Below are 24,079 nucleotides of genomic sequence, written 5' to 3'. Positions count from 1 at the left end.
TCTGAGCGGCTGAGAATTAGAGCCTTCTCCAGGGCACCCATCTGCAGTGTTGTTACTGGCCTAGTGGTTGCATCTGGATTTTCTGTTAAGTTTACAAGGATGGATGAATTATTTTCCCATGCTATCCCTCCTTATCCCCCACCTCCCCCTTCAGTCCTGCCTTCCATTCCCCATTCCTCATCCATCTGTCCATTCATGCACCCAACAACTGTGGATCTCCTCTGTGCCAAACATTGGGCCAGATACAGTGAGCAGTGGTGAACAAAGCAGATTTCGTGCTCTCTAGGAGCTTACAGTCCAGAAGGACAAGGAAACAGTTATCTCCAGTGTGACAAGAGAGATCCATCCGGGTCAGGGTAGTTCATCATAGCACCTTGGTGAGCTAATGATCAGGGGTAGGTGGATATCAGGGTAGGGTGAGGTCTGAGGGAAGAGTCAATCAGGAGGGGATGATTCAGGGAGAGGAAGTATATGTAAAGCAAGTTGTAGAAATCTTAGTTGTGACTTGATTTGTGGTTTGATGGATGATGAGAAAAAAAGACCTAAGCATATCATGATAGCATCTTTTGGATAAGGATTGGTTTATCATCAGTGTTTCTTTAGATCTTCTTTCACATGACTTATGACTTGCCTTTTTTCTTTGTGTATGTAGAACATAGAAAATCTATGACCTGGGCTCACCTTGTCTTTTAAGGACAGAAAGGATAACTTTTACAGGGGTTAAGAAGAGAGGAAAGAAAGAAATGTTGAAGAGAAAGGTGAAAATAACTAAACTGTGTGTGATGAGTGATGGGCAGGAAAAAAATGGTCATGTTTGCATTATCTTTTAGAAGCAAAGGGGTGGAGATGTTCCAGACTTAGAACCCCCACCACTAGGTGGTGTCATTGGCTCAAGACAGCTTGGTTGTTTCAAGAATGTGGGAAGGATACCTTTCTGGTTTGAAATAGGAAGTAATATGGGAGATCATATTAGGAAAGTAGGCAGAGGTCAGATTGTCAAAGATCCCTTTTAAGAAGGATATACTTAATCCAAAGGATAAGGGGAAACACTGAACATCTTAAACTAGGGAGTAATATTCCAAAGAAATTTTAATGAGATTAATTTGATTGCGGTATGTAGGCTAAATAGTGTGGGGGCAAGAAAGTAGGAATATTGAAAGGTGGTTCAGATGCTGTGTTTGAACAAATACAAATATGAATTAAGTGGTAGCAGCAGAAATAGAAGAGGTACAGTTTTGAGAAGCTGAGAAAGAAAACATATCAAGTCCAGGTAGAACTTTTAAGATATGAAGGTTTGACAGTTAAGATAAAAGGTCATAGAAATCCTGAATTTCTGGAGCGTATCTGTGTATAAAGAGAAAGAAAAAGGAGGCAGGGGAAAGAATGTGTATCTTTGGAAGGTGGGAAGCTGTAAAGATTTTAGTTCAATCTCTAGTGTTTCAAATAAAGAAATGCAATCCAAGGACTGACTTCCTTGAACTCACACAGATGGTTAGTGACAGAGCCTGGGCTAGATCACAGGTTTTATGACTTCCAGCTTCTTTTTTATTTAATACCTTAGAGTGCAAACTTGAGTGCTTTGGGAAGTGGTGAAACTCTTCAAGGACATAGGAAAATACTGTGTGTTTTCAGTGGAATAGCTAATATTTTGCTGTGGGAAGTGGGTGAAAATACTCTATAACTTCGGCCTGAAGCTATCTCAGGAGGGATGATCTGTGGCACTTGAAGGAGGTTAGGGTAGAATGCAGGCTTCTACAGTGATCCTTTATGATTAGGGCATAGAGGATGATGTCTTTAAGGATGTATGTAAAAAGAGATGGAAGACAGAAGTTTGTAGTGACAGACTTGAAGGTGAAAGAGTTGGTGTAGCGTATAAAAGGGTATTGAAGAGAATTGGGGAAGTTTAGTGTTGTCTATCCTTTACACATTCTGTATGGATCACATCTTTGTTTTAGGCAGTTTGTGACAGTATGAAGGACACATACTGGGGAGGAGGGTGAGTAGTGTCAAATGGGACATTGTCAGGGAGGCTGAGTATTGAGAAAAGGGCATTAGATTTGACATTAGCCTTTGACACCAGAAGAAGCTGTTTCTGTTGCCTGGGTGGGTCCGGAGAAGATAGAAATCATGTCTTTAGAGGAGAGAGTTCTAAGGAAGTCAAGGTAGCGCTGAGAAACTACTCTTTTTCAAACTCTTTGCTAACATAAAGAGAGAAATAGGGTGTTAGCTTGAAGGAAGTGCAGGTTTGAATGAAGGTTATTTTCAGTGGGCAAGAACCTGTGTATATTTGTAGACTCTGCCAAAGGCACCTGCGGTGGTGAGGGGTCACTTGAGTTTTGAGTGTGAGGGACGATTTAGGGAGGGGCTGCAAAAGAGGCAGAGTTTAATAGCATCAAGGATGTCTTTATTTGTAGCTCAGGTCGCATCTCTTCTGAGATGTGGGAAGAGGAGAGTGGAGGGGAAGAGAACCTTTTTTTTTTATTTTATTTTTTTTATTTATTTATTTTTGGGGGGGTACACCAAGTTCAATCATCTGTTTTTATACACATATCCCCGTATTAAGGGAAGAGAACATTTTAAGGAGAGGAAGTGGAGGAGTTCTACCATGACTTCCATTTACTTACTATACGTGGAACGTTCACTTTCCCGATCCTGTATTTAGTGAAAGGCCTGGATTTGTACCTAAATACTTAAGGGAGCATCATAATTTGACCCATAATAAAAACTGTACTAATTTGGGATTAGAACAGTGGCCAGTGTTACCATCAAAACATTTAAATGATTTCTGTTTGCAGAGAAAAATACATTAGGTGAAATGCTCTGATGTCACAAGAGGGTAAACAGTCTGTTTATCGAGCTTCTCTGTGGCCACAGTTTGCCCTGAAGTGTGGATGAAGAGAAAGTGGTTGGACGGGTGGTTAATAGAGAGTGGTCATATTTCCGTGTGCTGAGCGGGGAGGGACTAGCACAGGGATGCCTAGTCTAGCTGGAAAGGTACACACAGCCTTGTTAGCAGGTCTTGTCTTTTATGTTACAATAAAATGACAACCAGAAACAGTCATCTTCAGACTACCCACAGACAAGTTTTATAGGTTCATGTAGTAGGTAAATTATATAGTAGTGTTTATATGGAAGTTATTTAAAAGTTAGGAAGTCTGTTTAACTTTCTTAGGGGCAAGAAAACGTCCAAAAAATTATTTTGGATTGATTAAATCATGTAAATGATGAAATTTTTAGGTTCTGGAAAAGAATTCTGTGCTGAGAGGGATTGGTAGTGTGTACTGTGGATGTGTGTAGTTTGAAGACTGGTCTCAGTTAAATTGAAATCAGTTGTTGATCATTTGAAGGCAGTATTTAAATTAAGTCATTGCTGGAGTAATCAGACTTCTTGCAGCTCCAATCAAAGCTAACAACATACAGAGTCAGCAGAAGTAGTTAAATGATATATACCAAGCCTGAGCCTGTTGTTTAATTCTGGGTTCATAGTGCCCCCCTCCCCCTTTTTTACTGAAAAAAGTGTTAAGATGGCTTAAAAAGATTTATTATGCACCCAGAAATAAACAAGATCTACCTATTGATTTTTCAGAATGAAAGCTTTTAAAAGTACTGTCTATAGCTATTATAATTTATTAGAAAAATGCAATTTTTTTCCTGTTGTTAATGTCATCTGGAAGCTGTGAATTGGTTATAGCTGAGCAACAAGCAGTTGCTTGTAAGACAAAATACTCTTGACTCCTGTTAAATGATTTTAGAGATCATTAAACACTCATTTAATATACAATATTTTTAAAAAGCAGGAGTCGTTTACATTTCATATTGTCTTCTGACAACTGTGACAATTCTCTTTGAAAACAGAGTCATCTTCCTCCCAATTTAGACATCTCTAGAAAGTATTTTTAAAATGTGACCCTATTCAAACTGAACATTAAGCTCTAAATTTCAGTAATAAGTTCAATTCTAGTGACGCTCTTGCTGATGTGGATAAAAAATAGGAGTATGATGAGGGAAAAACATCAAATTCTTGAATATTTCTGTGTGTTTTTATTATCATATGTGGGATGGAGGGTCCGTTTCCCTCTTGGATAGAGGGCTGGATGGCTAATGGCACGTGTAAGAGTCGTGACTCTGAAGAATAAACGTACAACATTTAATAGAATGTATGCGTCGTGTAGCGTGGTGTCCCACCCAATGCCCTGTGTCTGAAGCATCCGAAGCACTTCTGAGTCTTCAGCTTCAGGTCTAAATATTTGAACTTACAGAGCTGTGTTCTCAGTACGGGGCTATGTTCTGTTGTGTGAAGTCTCTGTGGGCTCAGAAATTGATTGGAACCCTTTACATGGAAGTCATACTGATGAATAAACATGAGCACATGACTATCTGACTTCTACCAGAAAAATGGTCTTTCTCTCTTGTTTATGGATTGTCAGAAATCTGTACTAGAGATATTTAAGCTTTGGACTTGAGGCCCTTTTCCCTAAAGGCTGAACTAAGTAAACATTCTTTGTTTTCACTTTGGAAAATGCACAGCAGAAATCCTGGATTACTGTGAGTTCAAGTAGTGTGATCACCTTCTAAATATCAAAGTGTAGCCTTTGGCTAAAATGGTTTTTGGAATTTAATTTTCATAAGCATAGCACTAGGTGATAATGTACTTTTTAAGATGAAATGGTATTAGTATCTTTTTAGGATTTTGTGTGTGTGTGGATGGTTTTGGTTTTTTGCCCCCCTGCTCTACTGTTTATTTAGCATAGAGTAACAGCCATAATTTTTCAGGCATTTTAAGGTGAAACCTGAGTTCACATTTCTCAGGTAAATTACTGTAAGATTAACAGTATCTCCTATAAAGTGGCGTTTTTTTTTCTGATCAAAAGACTTGCATTTAATAATTTATTCTAATTACAGTGGCATTCTGTTAGCCAAGTTTGCAGAGTAAATTCGGGGTTTTGAGAGGTCTCGGTTATGAATGTAGTCAAAAAAGTTTATTCCAGCTGTGCTGTGTCCCGTAAGAAGAGCCGTGGTGGGTGAGCTGTGAAGGGAGCCAGGTGTTTGGGAATCCAGCTGTGAGAGATGTGGGTGGTGGCAGCGGCTGCAGGTGCCACAGAGTGACCGAGATGCCATGCGGAGGGAACAGCTGCAGTGGTTTGACATGTTGAGCCTTCTCCTTGCACCCTGGGGGTGGAGGGCGTGTCCAGGGCACCAGTGGTGGTGGGAGCAGCATGCCATCAGCCTGTACTGATGGGTCATTTTCAAGGTCTCATGTTAGGCTTCACATATTTGGAAAGATTGGTTTATTTATCTTTGGCATTGTCACACCACTGTTTCTTGCCACTGCCCCAGTGGCTGCTCTGTCTCCCTTGCTGGTTCCTCTCTTCTGTCTTCTAGATCTCAGGGAGCAGCACAGCTCTGTCCGTGGTGATTTTCATTTCTTGTCTCTCTGTGCTCTCTCCATGGGTGATCTGATTCAGTTTTGTGCTTTTAAATATAGCATCTTCCATATTCTAATAACTGTCAAGTCTCTGTTTCCAGGGTGAACCTCTCCCACAGGTCTGAGTGCCCACTCGAAATTGTTACTCAGATAACAGTAGGCATTTCCAGCTTAACTTGTCTAAAGCTGCACCCCCGATCGTAACCGTACTCCCTAAAGTCCATTGCTCCCTCAGCTCAGGCTTCCTTCTCTCGGAACCTTACAGCTCAGTTCTTACTCAGCACACACATCTCCGGAATCTTCTTTGATGCCTCTGTCTTTTTCTCCTCCCACTCTGCCCTCCAATTCATCAGCTGGTCCTGAAGTAGATCCAAAATGTCACCTTCCTCCCACCCCCACCGTGACCCTTTGAGGCTGAGCCACCACAGTCTCTCACCTGTACTGTTGCAGTGTCTTCTAACTGGTCTCCCTCCAGCTTTTGCCCTGGCCACCCTTCCTTCTCTTGTCCACCGTGGTCCCTGAGCAGCCCTTTCACTCGAGCATGTCACTCCCCTGTTCTCATTTTATTTGTAGTAATATCCAAAGTCCTAAAAATCACCCTTCATCCATGAGGCCATACCGATCGAAAGAAATGATAAAGACATAAATAGGAGAGAACAGACAACTCTCCCTCACAGAAGAACTCAAAATGATATATGTAACATAACTCCACCCCTTAAGTGTGGACTGCTCATAGTGACTTCCTTCCAAAGGATACAGTAGGGAAAGGGGGGGAGCGAGTACCCCACTGCGGAGAAACCTGACAAGCGCTGCTTCAACCCAGTGAACAAGGTCAGCATCAGCATCGATGTGATATGGTGAAAATGGCACTTTACCCCATGCTTTTCCTCCCCTCAACGCATAGCCCCAGTCTAATCATGCGAAAAACATCAGACAAATTCCAATTGAGGGACAATCTACGAAATACCTGACCAGTATTTCTCAAAACCGTCAAGGTCATTAAAAACCAGACAAATCAGAGAAACAGTTACAGTCCAGAGGAGCCTAAGAGGATATGATGACTGAATGTAATGTGGTTGTCTTGGCTGGGATCCTGGGACTAGGAAAGGGCATCAGGACTTAGTGAATAACAGTGTATCAGTATTAGTTCATTAGTTGTGACAAATGTACCATAGTAAGGTGAGATGCTAACAGTAGGGGAAACTGTCTTTGTAATTTTTCTGAAAATCTGAAAGTATTTTAAAATGAAAAGCTTATTAAAAAAAAGGATCTCCTTTACTTCTCTCCCCTCATCCACTGTGCCAAGCTGCAGCAGTCTGTCTCTTTGTGGTTTCTCTAACTAGTACTTCTCTACTGGAGGTGACTTTGAGCTTCGGGTTCATTTGCACTGTCTGGAGACATTTTTGGTTGGGGTTCGGGGGGAGAAGAGGCTACAGGCTTTTAGTTGGGTGGAGACCAAGAATAATTCTAAACAATGACTAGGACAGCTCTCTACCCCACACCCACCCCCCTTCCTTGGCCAAGAATTATCAGCCCCAAATGTGAACAGTATTGAGGTTGAGAAACTCATCCTGTTTCGGGGTCTCTCTTTCCCTCCATGTTTCTGACTACTGTTGCCATTTCTTTCTGCTTTGTTTTTCTCCTTAGCATTGATCATCAGCATCTGATAGGCTCTTTGTTTCCTTGTTTGTCTCTCAGCAGGAAATTTATCTTCCATGAAGAATTGTTGGTAGTTTGGTTTACTTTTTTTTTTTTTTTTTTATTTGTTTATTGGCTGTGTTGGGTCTTTATTGCTACACACGGGCTTTCTCTAGCTGCTGCAAGCAGGGGCTACTCTTCATTGTGGTGCGCAGGCTCCTCATTGTAGTGGCTTTTCTTGTTGTGGAGCACGAGCCCTAGGCACATGGGCTTCAGTAGTTGCAGCACATGGGCTCCAATAGTTGCAGCACATGGGCTCAGTAGTTGTGGCTCATGGGCTCTAGAGCACAGGCTCAATAGTTGTGGCGCACAGGCATAGTTGCTCCATGGCATGTGGAATCTTCCCAGGGCAGGGCTCGAACCCATGTCCCCTGCATTGGCAGGCGGATTCTTTACCACTGCTCCACTTAGGAAGTCCCTGGTTTACTTTTGTATTCCCAGAATGTAGAACTATTCCTGACACCTGGTAGGCTCTCATTAAATAGGTGTTCAATGAATCAAATGATGAAAGAAGTGAATTACTGATAAAGATAACATATATATGCTAAAAATTCAAACCATAGAGAAAAGTGAAAATGTAAACATTACCCTTGCTATCTATTCTTCAGAAGTTTCCACTGTTAACAGTTTACTTCTTACCTGTCCAGAATTTTTCAGTTCATTTTTAAGCACATCCATGAACTATGCACGCAATTTATCTCCCCTCCCTTTTTGCAAACCTAAGTGGAAAAACTAAATATATCTGGACATCTTTACATGTCAGTATATATACAGTACTCTCTTTAATGACTATGTAACATTTTATATGTAGAATGAAGCAAAATTATTTTAATTGCTTGCAATAGAATCCTAGTTTAATACTTTGTTGTAAAATGGATACTAGTAACATTATGTTTCCTAAAACAGAAGGTGTTGTGCAACATCATCTTTTTCATGTGTTTTTACATTTTATCCCTGGTTTGTAAATGCCTTAGGACAGGCATATTTACCTTTGAAAACAGTCTTTAACTCCATGTACCTAGCACAGTCTTTCTGCTGGCTGGTTCTCAGTACCTGTAGGTTGAATTCAATCATGAATCAGTTTTCACTTGTTTTAATAAAATTATCAGATTGTTACATAATCCTCAAATTTCCCTGAGTTTTAGGACTGTTGACCAAACTAAGAGATAGTTTTAGGAAAAGATTGCCTCCTTGTTTTGTTTCAATATTAATTGTTGTTCTAGAGGCCAAAAATCTGTCTGATTTCCTGACTTTACCTGCTGAGCAGGCATGGTCACTAAAGAGCAAGCAAGGGTGCCCAACTTGAATGTGATTCAGTATCAGTTAAGCTTCTAATTGCCTTCAGCATATCAGGTTTTTTCTTTTTTTCCCTAATGAAATGACTAATGGGGCAAAGTTGGCGGTCGCTGAGTTAAGATACTGTAAATTAAAGTTGCCATGCTAATTTCCCCTGGCTGTTTGGCCAGCCCTCCAGTCTGCTGTTTCTCTCACCTTGGGGAGCAGTCCCATTTCCTGAATATTCATTTGAGAGGTCCTTGGCAGGGCTGCAGTGCCGTCCTCTTCCGACCATTCTGGGATGTTTGTGAAGCTCCGTTGATTTACGAAGTGAATTATGTTGACATTTAGGGGAGCAGTTGGTCTGAAAGTAATTGCCCTGCTCCCCTGCTAGGCCTCAGTCCACTGGTTCAAGGCACCCCTTTCTCAAATGTTCTCTGCTTCACCCTCGGACCCCACCCCTGCAGTGTCTGCCACCTTGCCGCATTGATTGGGCCCCTCTGTACATGTTCATGTAGATGATGTAGCTTTGTGCATGTGTGTCTTGTGTTCAGGTGACAGGTTGTTCAGTGCCCTGAAAACAATGGACCCTCTGCACACTGGTTGTTGGCAGCAGTGGTGATACGATAGTGATGTTGCCAAGATTTGTGTCCCTGGTTTAGGGAGGGTTCTGTTCAACATCAAGCTCTTGATTTTCCTTTTGTAAACTGACTTTTTGGCTCAGTTTGTTGGTTCAGAAATGACCTCAGTATCAAACTTGATGATATAATTATTTTAATACCTTTAAGTAGTTATAAAGTGCTAAATGAGACAGTAAGCCCTTATATTATGTAGGGAGTGAACTTATTCTTATAAAGAAATAATATAATTTCAGGATAAATTTTGACATTAGATTGCAAGCTGTCATTATGGGAGGTTATATAAAACCACTTTTGAGAGGGTTTTTTTTGGTGGTTCTAAATTAGTTGTCCGAAGCTTCCCATGCTCAGGATGCTATAGTAGCATTAAGTCTGTGAACTTTTGAGCACTTTATTGTGTACAAGTAAATGTAAACAATGTTCACTATCTGCCTTTTTAGCAGTAGCTTATACTTGCCTTGGAGATTGAAGTGCAAAATACAGTTTCGTGGTTACAACTGGCAGACCTTCATCTGATGCTGATTAGGATTCTTTGAATCAATAAAATAAAAAAAAAGACTGTTCTTACACTTAATAATTCTAGAAATATTAGCAGTATTGATACTTATATTGGAAAACCATTGCATTTATTCATATTCTGTATAGATGGAAAATACTTTATTAAAATGTGAGGTCTAAAACAAACCTTAGGAAAAAATGTACACTTTTCGTTTATTTCCCTAAAGTAAGAATTCTTATTTTCTTCTGTTGCAGGTTCCTGAGAGTTAAGCGATGGGGAGGCATTTGGCTTCGCTTCTGCTCCTCCTCCTCCAGCATTTTGGGGACAGTGATGGAAGCCCAGCACTTGAACAGACTCCTGTACAGTTTACACATTTCCAGTACAACGTCACAGTGCATGAAAACTCTGCAGCAAAGACCTATGTTGGGCACCCTGTAAAGATGGGTATTTATATTACAAATCCACAGTGGGAGTTACGGTACAAAATTGTCTCAGGAGACAATGAAAACCTATTCAAAGCTGAAGAGTACATTCTTGGAGACTTTTGCTTTCTGAGAATAAGGACCAAAGGAGGAAATACAGCTATTCTTAACAGAGAAGTGAAAGACCATTACACATTGATAGTCAAAGCAGTTGAAAAAAATACTAATGCTGAAGCACGAACAAAGGTCAGGGTGCAAGTGCTGGATACAAATGACTTGAGACCATTATTCTCACCCACCTCGTACAGTGTTTCCTTACCTGAAAACACAGCCATAAGGACCAGTATTGCCAGAGTCAGTGCCACGGATGCAGACATAGGCACCAATGGAGAGTTTTACTACAGTTTTAAAGACCGAACAGACATGTTTGCTATCCACCCCACCAGTGGCACTGTAGTTTTAACTGGTAGACTTGACTACACAGAGACCAAGCTCTATGAGATGGAAATTCTTGCTGTGGACCGTGGCATGAAATTGTACGGGAGCAGTGGTATCAGTAGCATGGCCAGGCTCACAGTTCATGTAGAGCAGGCCAACGAGTGTGCTCCTGTGATAACAGCAGTGACTCTGTCACCGTCAGAACTGGACAAGGACCCAACATATGCCATCATAACCGTGGATGACTGTGACCAGGGTGCCAATGGGGACGTGGCTTCTTTAAGCATTGTGGCAGGAGACCTCCTTCAGCAGTTTCGAACAGTGAGGACCTCTCCAGGGAGCAAAGAGTATAAACTCAAAGCAGTTGGTGGCATTGATTGGGACAGTCATCCTTTTGGCTACAACCTGACACTACAGGCGAAAGATAAAGGAACTCCTCCCCAGTTCTCTTCTGTAAAAGTAATTCATGTGGCTTCACCACAGTTCAGAGCTGGGCCAGTCAAGTTTGAAAAGGAGGTTTACAGAGCAGAAATAAGTGAATTTGCTCCTTCCAACACACCCGTGGTCATGGTGCAAGCCACACCTAGCTATTCTCATTTGAAGTATGTTTTTAAAAGTACACCTGGCAAAGCTAAATTCAGTTTAAATCACAACACTGGTCTCATTTCCATCTTAGAACCAATTAAAAGACAACAGGCTTCCCATTTTGAACTCGAAGTAACAACAAGTGACAGAAAAGCCTCGACCAAAGTCTTGGTTAAAGTCTTGGGTGCAAATAGCCATCCCCCTGAATTTACCCAGACAGCCTACAAAGCATCTTTTGATGAGAATGTGCCCATTGGTACCACGGTCATGAGTGTGAGTGCTGTAGACCCTGATGAGGGTGAGAACGGGTATGTGACTTACAGCATTGCAAATTTAAATCATGTGCCATTTGTGATTAATCATTTCACCGGTGCCGTGAGTACTTCAGAAAACTTGGACTATGAGCTGATGCCACGGGTTTATACTCTAAGGATTCGAGCATCAGACTGGGGCTTGCCATACCGCCGGGAGGTTGAAATCCTTGCCACGGTTACTCTCAATAACTTGAATGACAACACACCCTTGTTTGAGAAGATAAATTGTGAAGGAACAATTCCCAGGGATCTGGGTGTGGGGGAGCAGATAACTACGGTTTCTGCCATTGACGCTGATGAACTTCAGTTGGTGCAATATCAGATTGAAGCTGGGAATGAACTGGATTTGTTTAGCTTAAATCCCAACTCCGGGGTCTTGTCATTAAAGCAGTCGCTAATGGATGGCTTAGGGGCAAAGGTGTCGTTTCACAGTCTGAGAATTACAGCTACAGATGGAGAGAATTTTGCTACACCGTTATATATCAACATAACCGTGGCTGCCCTTCGCAAGCCAGTGAACTTGCAGTGTGAAGAGACTGGCGTGGCCAAAATGCTGGCGGAGAAACTCCTGCAGGCAAATAAATTACACAGTCAGGGAGAGGTCGAGGATGTTTTCTTTGATTCTCACTCTGTCAATGCTCACACACCACAGTTTAGAAGTACTCTTCCAGCTCGTATTGAGGTAAAGGAAAATCATCCTGTGGGTTCCAGCATAATTTTCACGAATGCTACTGACCTTGACACTGGCTTCAATGGAAAACTGGTCTATGCTATTTCTGGAGGAAATGAGGATAGTTGCTTCATTATTGACATGGAAACAGGAATGCTCAAAATTTTGTCTCCACTTGACCGTGAAACAACAGACAGATACACCCTGAATATTACAGTGTCAGACCTTGGTCTACCACAGAAGGCTGCTTGGTGTCTTCTGGAGATCAGAGTCCTGGACGCCAATGATAATCCACCTGAGTTTTTACAGGAGAGCTATTTTGTCGAAGTGAGTGAAGACAAAGAGATAAACAGTGAAATCATCCAGGTTGAAGCCACAGATAAAGATCTGGGGCCAAATGGACATGTGACGTACTCTATTCTTACAGACACAGATAAATTTTCAATTGACAGCATGACTGGAGTCGTTAAAATCACAAAGCCTTTGGATCGTGAAGAACAGCATGTGCATTACTTAAAGATTGAAGCCAGGGATCAAGCCAGAGAAGAACCCCAGCTGCTTTCCACGGTGCTTCTGAAAGTATCACTAGAGGATGTTAATGACAACCCACCTAAGTTTATCCCCCCTAATTACCGTGTGAAAGTTCGAGAGGACCTTCCAGAAGGAACCATAATCATGTGGTTAGAGGCCTACGATCCTGATTTAGGTCAGTCAAGTCAAGTGAGATACAGTCTTATGGACCACGGAGAAGGAAACTTTGATGTGGATAAGCTCAGTGGAGCAGTTAGAATCATACAGCAGTTGGACTTTGAGAAGAAGCAAGTATACAATCTCACCGTGAGGGCCAAAGACAAAGGGAAGCCCATTTCTCTGTCTTCCACTTGCTACATTGAAGTTGAGGTCATCGATGTGAATGAGAACTTACACCCACCAGTGTTTCCCAGCTTTGTGGAAAAGGGTGTAGTGAAAGAAAACGTCCCTATTGGATCATCAGTGATGAAGGTATCAGCTCATGATGAGGACGCAGGAAGAGATGGCGAGATCCATTATTCCATTCGGGATGGTTCTGGTGTCGGCGTTTTCAAAATAGATGAAGAAACAGGTGTGTTCTTATTACTCTGGTTTCCTCTTCCCTATTTTTTATTATTAATGTTTTTTTTTTAAATTTTCGGCTGGATTGAGTCTTCATTGCTGCACACAGGTCTTCTCTAGTTGTGAGTGGGGGCTACTCTTCAGTGTGGTGTGTGGGTTTCTCATTGTGGTGGCTTCTCCTTGCAGAGCATGGACTGTAGGCGTGCATGTGGGCTTCAGTAGTTGTGGCACATGGGCTTAGTTGCTCCATGGCATGTGGGATCTTCCTGGACCAGGGATCGAACCCATGTCCCCTGCATTGGCAGGATTCTTAACCACTGTGCTATTAGAGAAGCCCTCCCTCTCATTTTTTCTAAAGTAAATATGCCCTGTGCTGGCTCCTTCATAATTCCCCATTGGCCTCCAGTAGGGCTCAATGAGTGTCCATGCTTTTTGTTCTGTTACACGTATCTTTGAATAGTAAGCCATGAGGATGGAACTAGAGGAACCTAATGAGTTAGCAGAAAGTGAGTAGGGAAAAAAATTAGAAAAATTAAAATCATTACCACTGATACTAATCTCCAGGTTTGTTCTGTATATTATTAGAAGCATCATTATGGTTTTGCTGTAACTTTGAGAGGCCGTTCCAGAGTTTTTCCAGCTAGCACGGTTGCAGACTTAGAACCTAGCATGCTATTCAGACATTCATGCACACCTGCAAATTAGGCTGTGCACAGAGAGAAGACCCTGTTCTAAAACTTCCTGATGTGATCTGCTTAGTACTTTCTCCAGGTTTTGTTTGAAAGGCAGGTATAGGCTATAGAATGTCGAATTGAAGGGACCTGGCTTTGAATCGTGGCTCTTTCACTTGTTAATTGGGTGGTCTTGGACTAGTTGATTATCTTCTTAAAACTGACTTTCTCCATCTTTAAGATGGGGACACTGAAAATTATTGTAAGATTTTTGTGGGGATAAAGTGAAATAACACGTTAGTCTATTTAATGACTATTGGAAATGGTAGCAGTGCTCTGATATTCTTCCCCCTAGAATAAGATCCTAAAATTAGAACATCCAGGACAGCCAGTTTATGCTAGAGTTTGTATTTACTGTTTTACATTTTGTGCATATCTCTAATTTAGGTGCTTTTTCACAGACTTTGTAGATATGTCAGTCTCCCCTGATGGGGTATGGACCGTGGTATTAGTTTACTGGGGCAGCCATAACAAAGGTCTACTACAGACTGGGTGGCTTAAACAAGAGAAATTGATTTTCTCACAATTCTGGAGGCTTGAAGTCAAAGATCAAGGTGTTGGCAGAGTAGGTTTCTTCTGAGTCCTCTCTCGGCTTGTAGTTGGCCATCCTCCCCCGTGACATCACATGATCTTCCCTCTGTATGTCTGTGTCCTCATCTCTTCTTATAAGGATACCAGTCATAGGGGACCACCCCCTAACGACCTCATTTTAACTTATCTCTTTTAAGGCCATATCTCCAAGTAGAGTCATGTTTCAAGGTATTGGGGATTTAGGGCTTCAACACATGTATCTTGGTGGACATAGTTCAGCCCAAAACCAGCTTTAAAGACAGGCTCATGTATTTTCTGTCCTGGCATGTAGAAGCTGCTTATTAAATGGTGAAAGATTGAATGAATCAATTCATGATTATTTTTGCTTTGAATGTCCTGCCTTCTGAAAATGCTAGTGGATATAGATGGAAACTGGGTAATCCCAGCACCGATCAGCCATAGATGGGATTCAGTTTGTTTATTAATTTAACTGATGTTTCCTTTATGACTATGCCCATTATAAAAGGGGTATTTTTTTATTACATTAAACTTTTAAGTTTTTATTCAGTAATACCACGAGTAAGTTCTTCAGTTAGTACCCACCCCCATAGCTAATAGGTGTATAGCACCTGAAAAATATAATTGTTGTCCTAGAAATAAGTTATTTTAGAGGCTATACAATTTGTAATGTGTTTTTGTTCATTCAGGGGGTTCTTTTTCTTTTTCTAGTGAATTGTATACCACTAGCACGTGGTATAGATCTGTAGATTACAAGCCACTCATCTAAAATACCTATAATGGTTTCATTCAAGAGAAAATGGCATCACCAACAGCAGTTGGTAATCACCCTCTGAAGAGCAGAATGGATCTTTTTTCTTATCTTACTTTCAGACATGAATTAGTTTTCAGGTACAGTGGCAACAGAGAAAAATACCCAGAATTTAGTAACTGAAGCTAAAACTATGAAGTGTTTTTGTGAATTTCTTAAGGACAATATTTCCTACTTTTTTAAAAAAAAATAATTTATTTATTGGCTGCATTGCGTCTTCGTTGCTGCACCAGGTCTTTCTCTAGTTGCAGTGAGTGGGGGCTACCCATCATTGTGGTGCGCTGGCTCTTCATTGTGGCGGCTTCTCTTGTTGTGGAGCGTGGGCTCTAGGCGCACGGGCTTCAGTAAATGTGGCACACAGGCTCAATAGTTGTGGCTCACAGGCTCAGTTGCTCCTCAGCATGTGGGATCTTCCTGCAGGAGGGATCGAACCTGTGTCCCATACATTGGCAGGTGGATTCTTAACCACTACGCCACCTAGGAAGTCCCTATTTTTTTTTCTTTTCCAAGGTGGGCTTTGAAAGCCTATAAAGAGAACTGTTGTAAAGTTCAGACAGAAAATAGAAACAAAATCTTAATTTACATTTCCTTGATGTCTTAAATTATATGATTGCTGCCTTTTGGGGGTTTTCTTTCAAGTAAAAAGAGTATTTTCATTGTTGCTTTTTAAAGACCTATGTAGAAACTAGTACTTTTCGTCTATAAATTCAAGAGACTGGGATATTCTTACTACCCCGGGGGTGGGGGCGACCAACCAACTGCATGAGGCAGTATTCTGAAATCATTTTTAGTAGTTTTCAAGCTGAATGGCTGTGCCAGACTTTTCCACTGGTAACTTAGAGGGGAGGGGATGAGTCGCGATTATGGGCAGTGGGGTAGGAAAGTGTATGATAAACTGTTATGCATTTGTATAAAGATGGAGATTTAAAAGGTGAGAGAAAAATTGGCAATTTCTAGGTCATCTGTTTCTGTCGTCCTTGCTTTACAGAGGAAAATAGGTAGCATACAGCAGATTTATGTTTAGATGCTTTTTGAAATTGAATAAAGGTCATGTAATAATATGTATACATTGCCATGGGGTACATTGCAAGGTATTTTCTTTTTTGGCAGTAGAATTATCAGCCCAAGTTATTTTACCGAGATCCCTGGCAAGACACTTTGGGTCACAGTGTAGAATTCCTTCATGAAAAGTCAATATGTTTGTGCAGTCGAAATACTAAAATTAGATATGCTAATGTTTTGATTGGGGTTTGCCTCATCGATTTTGAAGGCAGCTTGGAAGTGTGGAGAGGTGCCTGTCAGATGAAGCATCGTAGGGGCAGTTCAGGAACACTAGTGGGCACCCCATAGGACACAGTAGGAAAACTCCGGTGTGCATTGGCGTTGGCCTGGCCCAGTTTAGGTTCATTAGCACCTTTCTAGAACTTCAGTCTCTGCTTCTTGCCCGTTTCTGCCAAGTTCTCGCTTTTTCCTCTTCGTCTCTTTCCTCTCCTCCTTTGACTAAACTTTAAACTATGTAGTGTTGGTATAACCAGGTTTTTGTGGTGGTTTACCTATTTCAACACTGTCACTTATGTGTATCATTCGTATGCTTCTCGTAGAACAGAGGACATATTCAGCTATCTGAATTTAGTTCTTACTATTTTTAAGATCCTCCCTTTTCTTTAAAAAAAAAAAAGAACAATCTGCTTAAATTTGAAACATCCCCTGACAAGTTGTTTTTTTTGGAAATGGAAATTCTATGGACTACCTAAAATATGTAGTCAAACGAACAGCCCTGTCAGCTCTGGCTTTTGTGCATATTTTGCTAATTGGCTTTGCAGGGAGGTAACCGTACTTGCAGTGTGGGGTGACAGTCACTTGACTCATCAGATAATCTCTTCTTTGTCATATGCTTTTCCTGGAGAGGCTTCTGGGTGTTAGTGAACCGTTCTGACAGATCCAAGCCCACATGATTACTTGTCCATTTGAGGGTTGGAAGGGTTGAGTGCTAGGTGAAACATTATTTGGAAAGTCGGTCTTGTTAGCCAATCTCCAGTGCTCTAATTAAGAATCTCCCCTTTTTGTCTCCTTAAAATCTACAGTGAGGATTGTAAAGCAGGTTGAACAGAAATGTTAGTAGAGTACGTATCTTGGAAGCATGTGTAATTTCACATTTAGGTTTTTATTTTCCTGACTTCATACTTCTCAGCGTTCAGCCCATTCTCACTTCCAGTATGCTTCTGGTTGCTCTGTTGTAAGCTTCCGGGTTGAGCAGAGTAGAATCTTGGGGCTTCCTCCTGGAGATTTGTGGAACAAATTCAGCTTCGTGTTCTTCACTGATGAGGAACCATCCAAATTAGTTATTACCTGAGCACCAATGAAACATTGTGGGTTTTTGCTAATTTTTAAAACTGAGGATAGTTTTTAAAACTAGCAAAATGCTTGGCCAGAGATTTTTTGTTGTTGTTAATAGGACCACGTATTGAAGTGGTGTTTAGTTGAGTTCTGTTCCACCTGTGTCTGTATTGTAATGGGATGCTTTTTAGGTATGTTTCCTTTCTGTCTGGTGTACTTTGGGTCAGTTTGGCTGTTAGTGTAATGTAGCCCAGTAAGAGTGTTTTCCCATTCTGACTCTATATGTTTGGGGAGACCATGTTTTTCACTAAGATAAGAGCAAATTTCTGAACTTATTAGTGCTGTGTTACTCTTAGAATCCCAGTCGTGGTTTCAGGATTGAAATTTACGTTTCGGTGAAAAAACTTGGAATGAATTAATATGGAAGTACAGCTGTTGCAACAAGATAAATCACTGTTCATGAAATATGGGAGGGAGAATAAGGACTACATTTTTCTTAGAGAACCCGGCTACATTCTCATTACAGCGGGGCGTTATTGCGCCATTCCTGAATCACCTGTTGGGAGACAGGCTCCTGGCCTGCCTTAGGGGACACAGGAGGAACATGTTTGTGTAGCAGGAACAGAGGGAATTCCAGTCCAGGCTAATCTGATTGTTGACTTCAGTGAGAGGGAAAATGTTTCTGGGGATTCTGTCTGGTTTGGCAGAACTCTGAGTATTTTGATTATTATTTTAATTATTCACTCAAGTTTAAAAAAAACCTTTTCCCAACTTAAAGTAGGATATTCTTCGTACAGCCAGGGACCTTTGTTTTTCCCTAGGGCCACTTCTCTCAAGACAGAAAGTAGAACGTAGAGGAAGGTTATTAATGGGCTCAAGCATCATGACCAAAAGTTCATACGAGTGGCTGAGAGCTGGGCGGCCGTTGGAAGTGTGGTCTGGTGTGGTGGGACCAGTTACCCATTTCGGAGCAGGGTCTAGAATTCCTTGCAGCAAGAACCTAAATAGATACTCGTGGGAGGCCCGTTAGGGAGTGAAGAAATTTGCTGGTGAAAGAGCTTTTGTGTTGCCATCTCCTCCCTTAAGTGGCCGCAGCTGCTATCCTGTTCTTTCGTTTTGTTCTCCGAAGAAAGTTGAAGAGAAAAGAAACTGATTTCCTAGCCAACAGTGAGATTGAAAATCAGGCTGTGGCAGAAATTACGTTATGATAATATACTGTTGCTGTATTTGGGAGTAAAAAAACCTGTGAATCTGAGTCAGGGCAGGAGGGCATAGTAATAATTTCTACTGGGGAAAGGATCCTCCTTTGAAGCAGGACTTTAAGGTGAAAATAGGATCTTATTAGAAATCTTAAGGAAATTCCATTTTGTTTTAAGAGGAAACAGAGGATCAGCTTTTCTTCAGTTATTTGTATGATATTTAATAAGTTGATGCTTTAAGTACTGAGTGAACATGGTTGGAGGACGGGTCGGGATATAAAGCCCTGTGACCTGTGATTCCGGGTGGTACTGTGTTGTTTACAAGCAGCATGTGGTGAAGGTGTGCAGTGCCCTGATGTAACCTAAATGATGTGTAAGGCCAGAACCTGGGGGGCGTGGGGTGGAGACAACTTGAAGTATGCTCTCTGGCTGCATGCTTTCAGTGATGACAGTAGTGATGCGGGGTGTCATTGTAATAATAAACCACAGATACTTATTGAGAGTCACAACCAGTGTGTTCTAAGCACTCTACATGTATTAGTTTATTTAATCCTCACAACTACTAGGCAGTTACTGTTATCCCTGTGTTACTGATGAGGAAACACTCACAGGTTAAATAACTTGCCTGAGACTACTTGAGTTCTTAGTGGCAGAACTGGGGAGCCTGTGCATGCAAACATTGCATTGGACCGCCACTCAGGGGTGATCTTGAGATGCTCTAAGGGAGCCCATTTAGAAACTACTAGTTGAGTGGGATTCTAGATTGGGCTGGACGCTTCAATCCTAACTTTGAGGCTTGGTCTTGAAGGAGTATTGACACTAAGAATCTTCTTCCTTCATTTTTTCCTCAGAATGACATATTGCTCTTTGGCATTTTTAGTAGAACAGGATTTTAGCATTACAAAGTGGTGGCATTTAAACAATTTAAGATTATTGCCCTGAAGTGATTAGTAGCGGGTGTACCATTGCTGTGTATAGATAGTAGTGAGCTTTGCTATCTAGTGGAGATGCACAGGTGTCTCACCTGTGTTTTCAGTTGTGAAAGTATGACCTTCTCATGAATAAAAATACTGCCTGTTTGAGCTGTACTGGATGTTAATTGAAGCCTCTTCTTGGGGAAACATTGTTTTAGGGTCCTGGCTGACCTTTTTTTTTTTTTTTTTTTTTGAGCTCTTTATTGGAATATAATTGCTTTACACTCTTGTACCAGCTTTTGAGGTACACCAAAGTGAATCAGCTGTATTTATACATATATCCCCATATCCCCTCCCTCCTGCGACTCCCTCCCACCCTCCCTGTCCTGGCCCTCTAAGGCATCGCCCCCCCATCCCCCCAACCCTGTGTCCTCCAGTCCATTCTCTGCATCTGCATCCTTATTCTTGCCCTGTCACTGGGTTCATCAGTACCATTTGTTTAGATTCCGTATATATGAGTTAGCATACGGTATTTTTCTCTTTCTGGTTTACTTTACTCTGTATGACAGTCTCTAGGTCTTTCCATGTCATTACATATAGCTCAGTTTCATTCCTTTTTATGGCTGAGTAATATTCCATTGTATATATGTGCCACATCTTCTTTATCCATTCATCTGTTGAAGAGCATTTAGGTTGCTTCCATGTCCTGGCTATTGTAAATAGTGCTGCAATGAACATTATGGTACATGTTTCTTTTTGGATTATGGTTTTCTCTGGGTATAAGCCCAGTAGTGGGATTACTGGATCATATGGTAGTTCTACTTTTAATTTTTTAAGGAACCTCCAAACTTTTCCATAGTGGCTGTACCAACTTACATTCCCAGCAACAGTGCAGGAGGGTTCCCTTTTCTCCACACCCTCTCCAACATTTATTGTCTCTAGATTTTTTGATGATGGCCATTCTGACTGGTGTGAGGTGATACCTCATTGTGGCTTTGACTTGCATTTCTCTAATGATTAGTGATGTTGAGCATCTTTTCATGTGTTTGTTGGCCATCTGCATGTCTTCTTTGCTGGCTAACCTTTAAAACCAATTTAATGCGTACAGTAGCTGAAGCTGGCTTAACCCGCACTTCCTCTTTGATGGAGTTCCTTGTAGTCAGTGTCACCTTGAGTTATTCTCCTTGGTGCCTTGGCCTCAGCCATTGTCCTCGCCACCATGTGGTATGTGGCACGAAAGCCTTAGTGAACCTGTTCTCCTTCTCAGCCCTCTTGGCAGGGAACCATCTTTATGTTCTAAGAGTGTTGAAGAGTTGAGTGTTCATACCTTGAGAGCAGCCTATGTGTATAGAGATCTAATTCCCTGTTAACCTCTAGTGTGTTCTTTCTGTAGTGCCTGCCTTGCCCAATTATGAAAATTGAGTAGATCTTAAAACTTAAGTTGTTGTCCATGTTGGATTTTTTCCTTAACCATTTCGTTCCTGTTGTTTTGACTTTGCGGATTGTTTTAGTTCATAAGCCTGGGTTTGCCGAGTTTTTATTATCTATTAATTTGTATTTTGTGTACTCCTTTACTTTGCAGCTACCTTCATGACACTTAGTTTTTTAAAAAGCAAACCATGTTGCTGTAAATAGTGCATTCTCACCATACAGGACACAGTGCCACGAAACAGTCTTTCATGTCTTTGTTACTGGGAATAAATGGGCTTGGAAAGATTGCTATTCAAGCGCACATGGCTGTACCTGTTGAATTGGCAGTTATCCAGTTTAACAGCAGCAATAAAAGTCGAGGAAACTATTCACATATATACCTCAAGGGCCAGTCTTATCAATTAACCTGCCTTGGCAATTGAAGTATGCCATCTCCCTCAGAATATCTGCTATCATATTGAACCTGTTTCATTGCTAGGCCTCCAAGTAGCTGAGTAAACTGACCTGTTGAAAGAGATTCTGTAGAGGTGTTTATTTACTTTATACTGGGGAAAGTCTACCAAATGTGGTCTTTTTAATTTTAGCCTAGTTGGTTTTTCCTTTTCCTTTTTTTTTTTTTTTAATAAAAGTTACCCAACTATTGCTGTAGTTTCCTAAGACTTCTTTCTAATTTGTGCTGGTTTAGCCATATTATGGTCTTACCTTATTTTCTTCCTCTTAATCACCATCAGTATGTAACTGTAATTCACATTTATTGAGTGCTTACTGTGTACTAGGCCTATTTTAAGCTCTATTTTATTGTCTCATTAGATCATCACAATAATTCACGAGTAGAAATAGATGGTAATATACTCTGTTCATTGAATTTTGAAATAATTATATACATATATATTTTTAGATTAGTGTCAAAGAAATTGATGTGTTTAAGGTGTGACACATTGAGGGTACTCTGGTGATACAGAGATGGTTCTTGAGCAGAGGCGTTCCATCCCTCATGGAGTTCTCCTTAAAGCCTTTAGTGTCCCTATTACATGAAGTCCGAGCTCTTCAGCATAGCCTGCGGTTCGCTGGTAAGCTTGCCTCCCTCCTCCAGGGTCCTTTGCCTGTGCTTCCTCACCAGCTCCTGTTCATCCTTGTCCTTTAGCCAGATGGGGCCAGTCCCTTCCCCATCAGCCTCTCACCCCTCTGGGCCCCATTATTTCCTATCTTCTTGCCTTTGGGTAACACACTGACCCCTTGACTGGCTCTTATTTTCTCCAACTCTGCTTAATAAATCTTTCTTGACAAGCTTTCTTTTTCATATGGAGCTGATTCTTTTGTTGTATGCTGTGTGTGTTTGTTTTTTTTTTTTTCCACATTATTGTAAGTATCATTCTAGTGTAATTGTTTATTTACAGTCCTCAGTTGTCAGCTGCTTGTGTGGGTATATTCTAAATGTTTTACTACTGGGTTCATGTAACAGGCACTCAGTAAATATTTGTTAGGTTGGCCTAATAAGCTGCTGCTGCCTCTCCTGAGAAGCCTTTCTTGAGGCCAAGTCGTTAGTCTGCTTCTGTTTGTTCCCTGTTCTGTACATGTCTGACTCAGGGTTGTTTTTTTTTTTGTTTATTGGTCTTTTTGGTGTATGCCTCCCAGAACTCAAGGACAGAAAACAGTCTTACTCATTTTTCTGTCCACTCCTAAGCATGGTGGCTAACATAGCAGTGCATAGCCTTTGTTCCACAAACAGACTGATAGTAGCATATGATAATGGTAGCCTTGAAAGTGGTGTGAGGCCTTTCTCCTGCTGCCCTCCCGGGTACCTGTATCCAGATGTTCAAAACAGTGGGTCTTCATGTTTTCATAACCACAAAAGCTTTTGAGAATCTGTTGAAAGCTCTCAGAGATTCAGCAATTTGCTTACAATACCCAGGGGCTCATGAAATGCTAACTCTATTCATGGACCCTCAATGCCCTTGGACCCCTGCTTTTAAGTCCCTCTCTTCTAGAGGTTTCTGGGCAGCCAGTCCTCACAAGTTCTCATAAGGGAGGACCAGAGATGCAAGGAGATCAGTGATAACAGTGGTGACAGCGGTAATGACAGGCATGTATATAATGCTCTATAGCCGGTAAGTATTTCTGCATACATTATATGGCACTTAGTCTAATATGTGCTTATACAGTGGCTTTTATTTCTGCTTTATAAATGAAGTAGGTAAACCTTTACAATGGACAAATAGAAATCACTTTTCTATATATTTGTCCCTGTGCATAAAATGATTCAAGAGAATCCATCATCCAAGGCTATTTCCAAGTGAAGTAATAACCTGTAGTTCTTTACAAACCTGTATCTTCAGATAGCCCTGTCTCCCCATTAAGGTGTGCAAGATAAATGATTATAATAAAATAATAATATGTCCAGCTTTAAGGTAAGCAGCCCTCTAGGCCAGGATTTGATCTTTAGTATTGCTAGCTTACCATGGAAATCCTCCATAGCTTAAACTACTAGTATGCCTTTATTAAGGTAAAATAATGTGAGAAAGTGCAGACTTCTAGTTTTGAATTTACCTTTCTTGACAGACTGGATTTTTATTTAAATGGTCTTAAAAATCAGAGCATTTGGGATTTAGTAACCTGTGTTAGTTTTGCAGATAGTCCCCTATTCAGTACGAAAGAAAAGATTTGGTGAATAATGCCTATTTTTAAGGCTACTGTTTATTGTAAAAAAGAGCATTAAATAACTTTGCAGTGAAAGATGAAATAAATGTGTATGTGGCAACGTTTTCTCATCTGTGATTTACAGATATTGAGATTCGTATCACTTCCAGTCAGTATGTTGTGTCAGTTTTTGTGAACAGTGATTTTGGAATCGTTCATGAAGTAATATGTTTTCTTTATCACAAGTTGAAGACATTTTGTTGAAAATAGTTTTTGGAAAAGGACTTTAAATTTGAATTAACTTTTAAAGTATTTTAAAGCATTTCGGCCATAAGTTCTTAGTTAAAAGATTTTCTAAGATCCATTTGCTTTTTGCTCTTTTTTTTCTTTTCTTTTTCTTTTTTTTGTCTTGGC

At 40.9% G+C, this 24,079-nt stretch overlaps 1 protein-coding gene across 3 annotated transcripts in view; it reads left to right on the top strand.

Moving 5' to 3' along the window:
- FAT1 (FAT atypical cadherin 1) overlaps positions 1 to 24,079 on the top strand; it is a 120,071-nt gene that overhangs the window by 5,764 nt on the left and 90,228 nt on the right. For all 3 annotated transcript variants that reach the window (XR_009047659.1, XM_057696334.1, XM_057696333.1), the window contains exon 2: positions 9,790 to 13,066. Coding sequence is in view for 2 of the 3 variants with exons in the window: in XM_057696334.1 (XP_057552317.1) it covers positions 9,808 to 13,066 (3,259 nt within the window). In the remaining variant the exon portion in view is untranslated. The remainder of the gene's footprint in view (positions 1 to 9,789; positions 13,067 to 24,079) is intronic.

Source organism: Hippopotamus amphibius, chromosome 10 (genome assembly GCF_030028045.1).
Source record: "Hippopotamus amphibius kiboko isolate mHipAmp2 chromosome 10, mHipAmp2.hap2, whole genome shotgun sequence".
In the NCBI taxonomy this organism is placed as follows: domain Eukaryota; kingdom Metazoa; phylum Chordata; class Mammalia; order Artiodactyla; family Hippopotamidae; genus Hippopotamus; species Hippopotamus amphibius.
The sequence above is the reverse complement of the archived record's forward strand: the minus strand, read 5'-3'. Positions and strand labels throughout refer to the sequence as shown.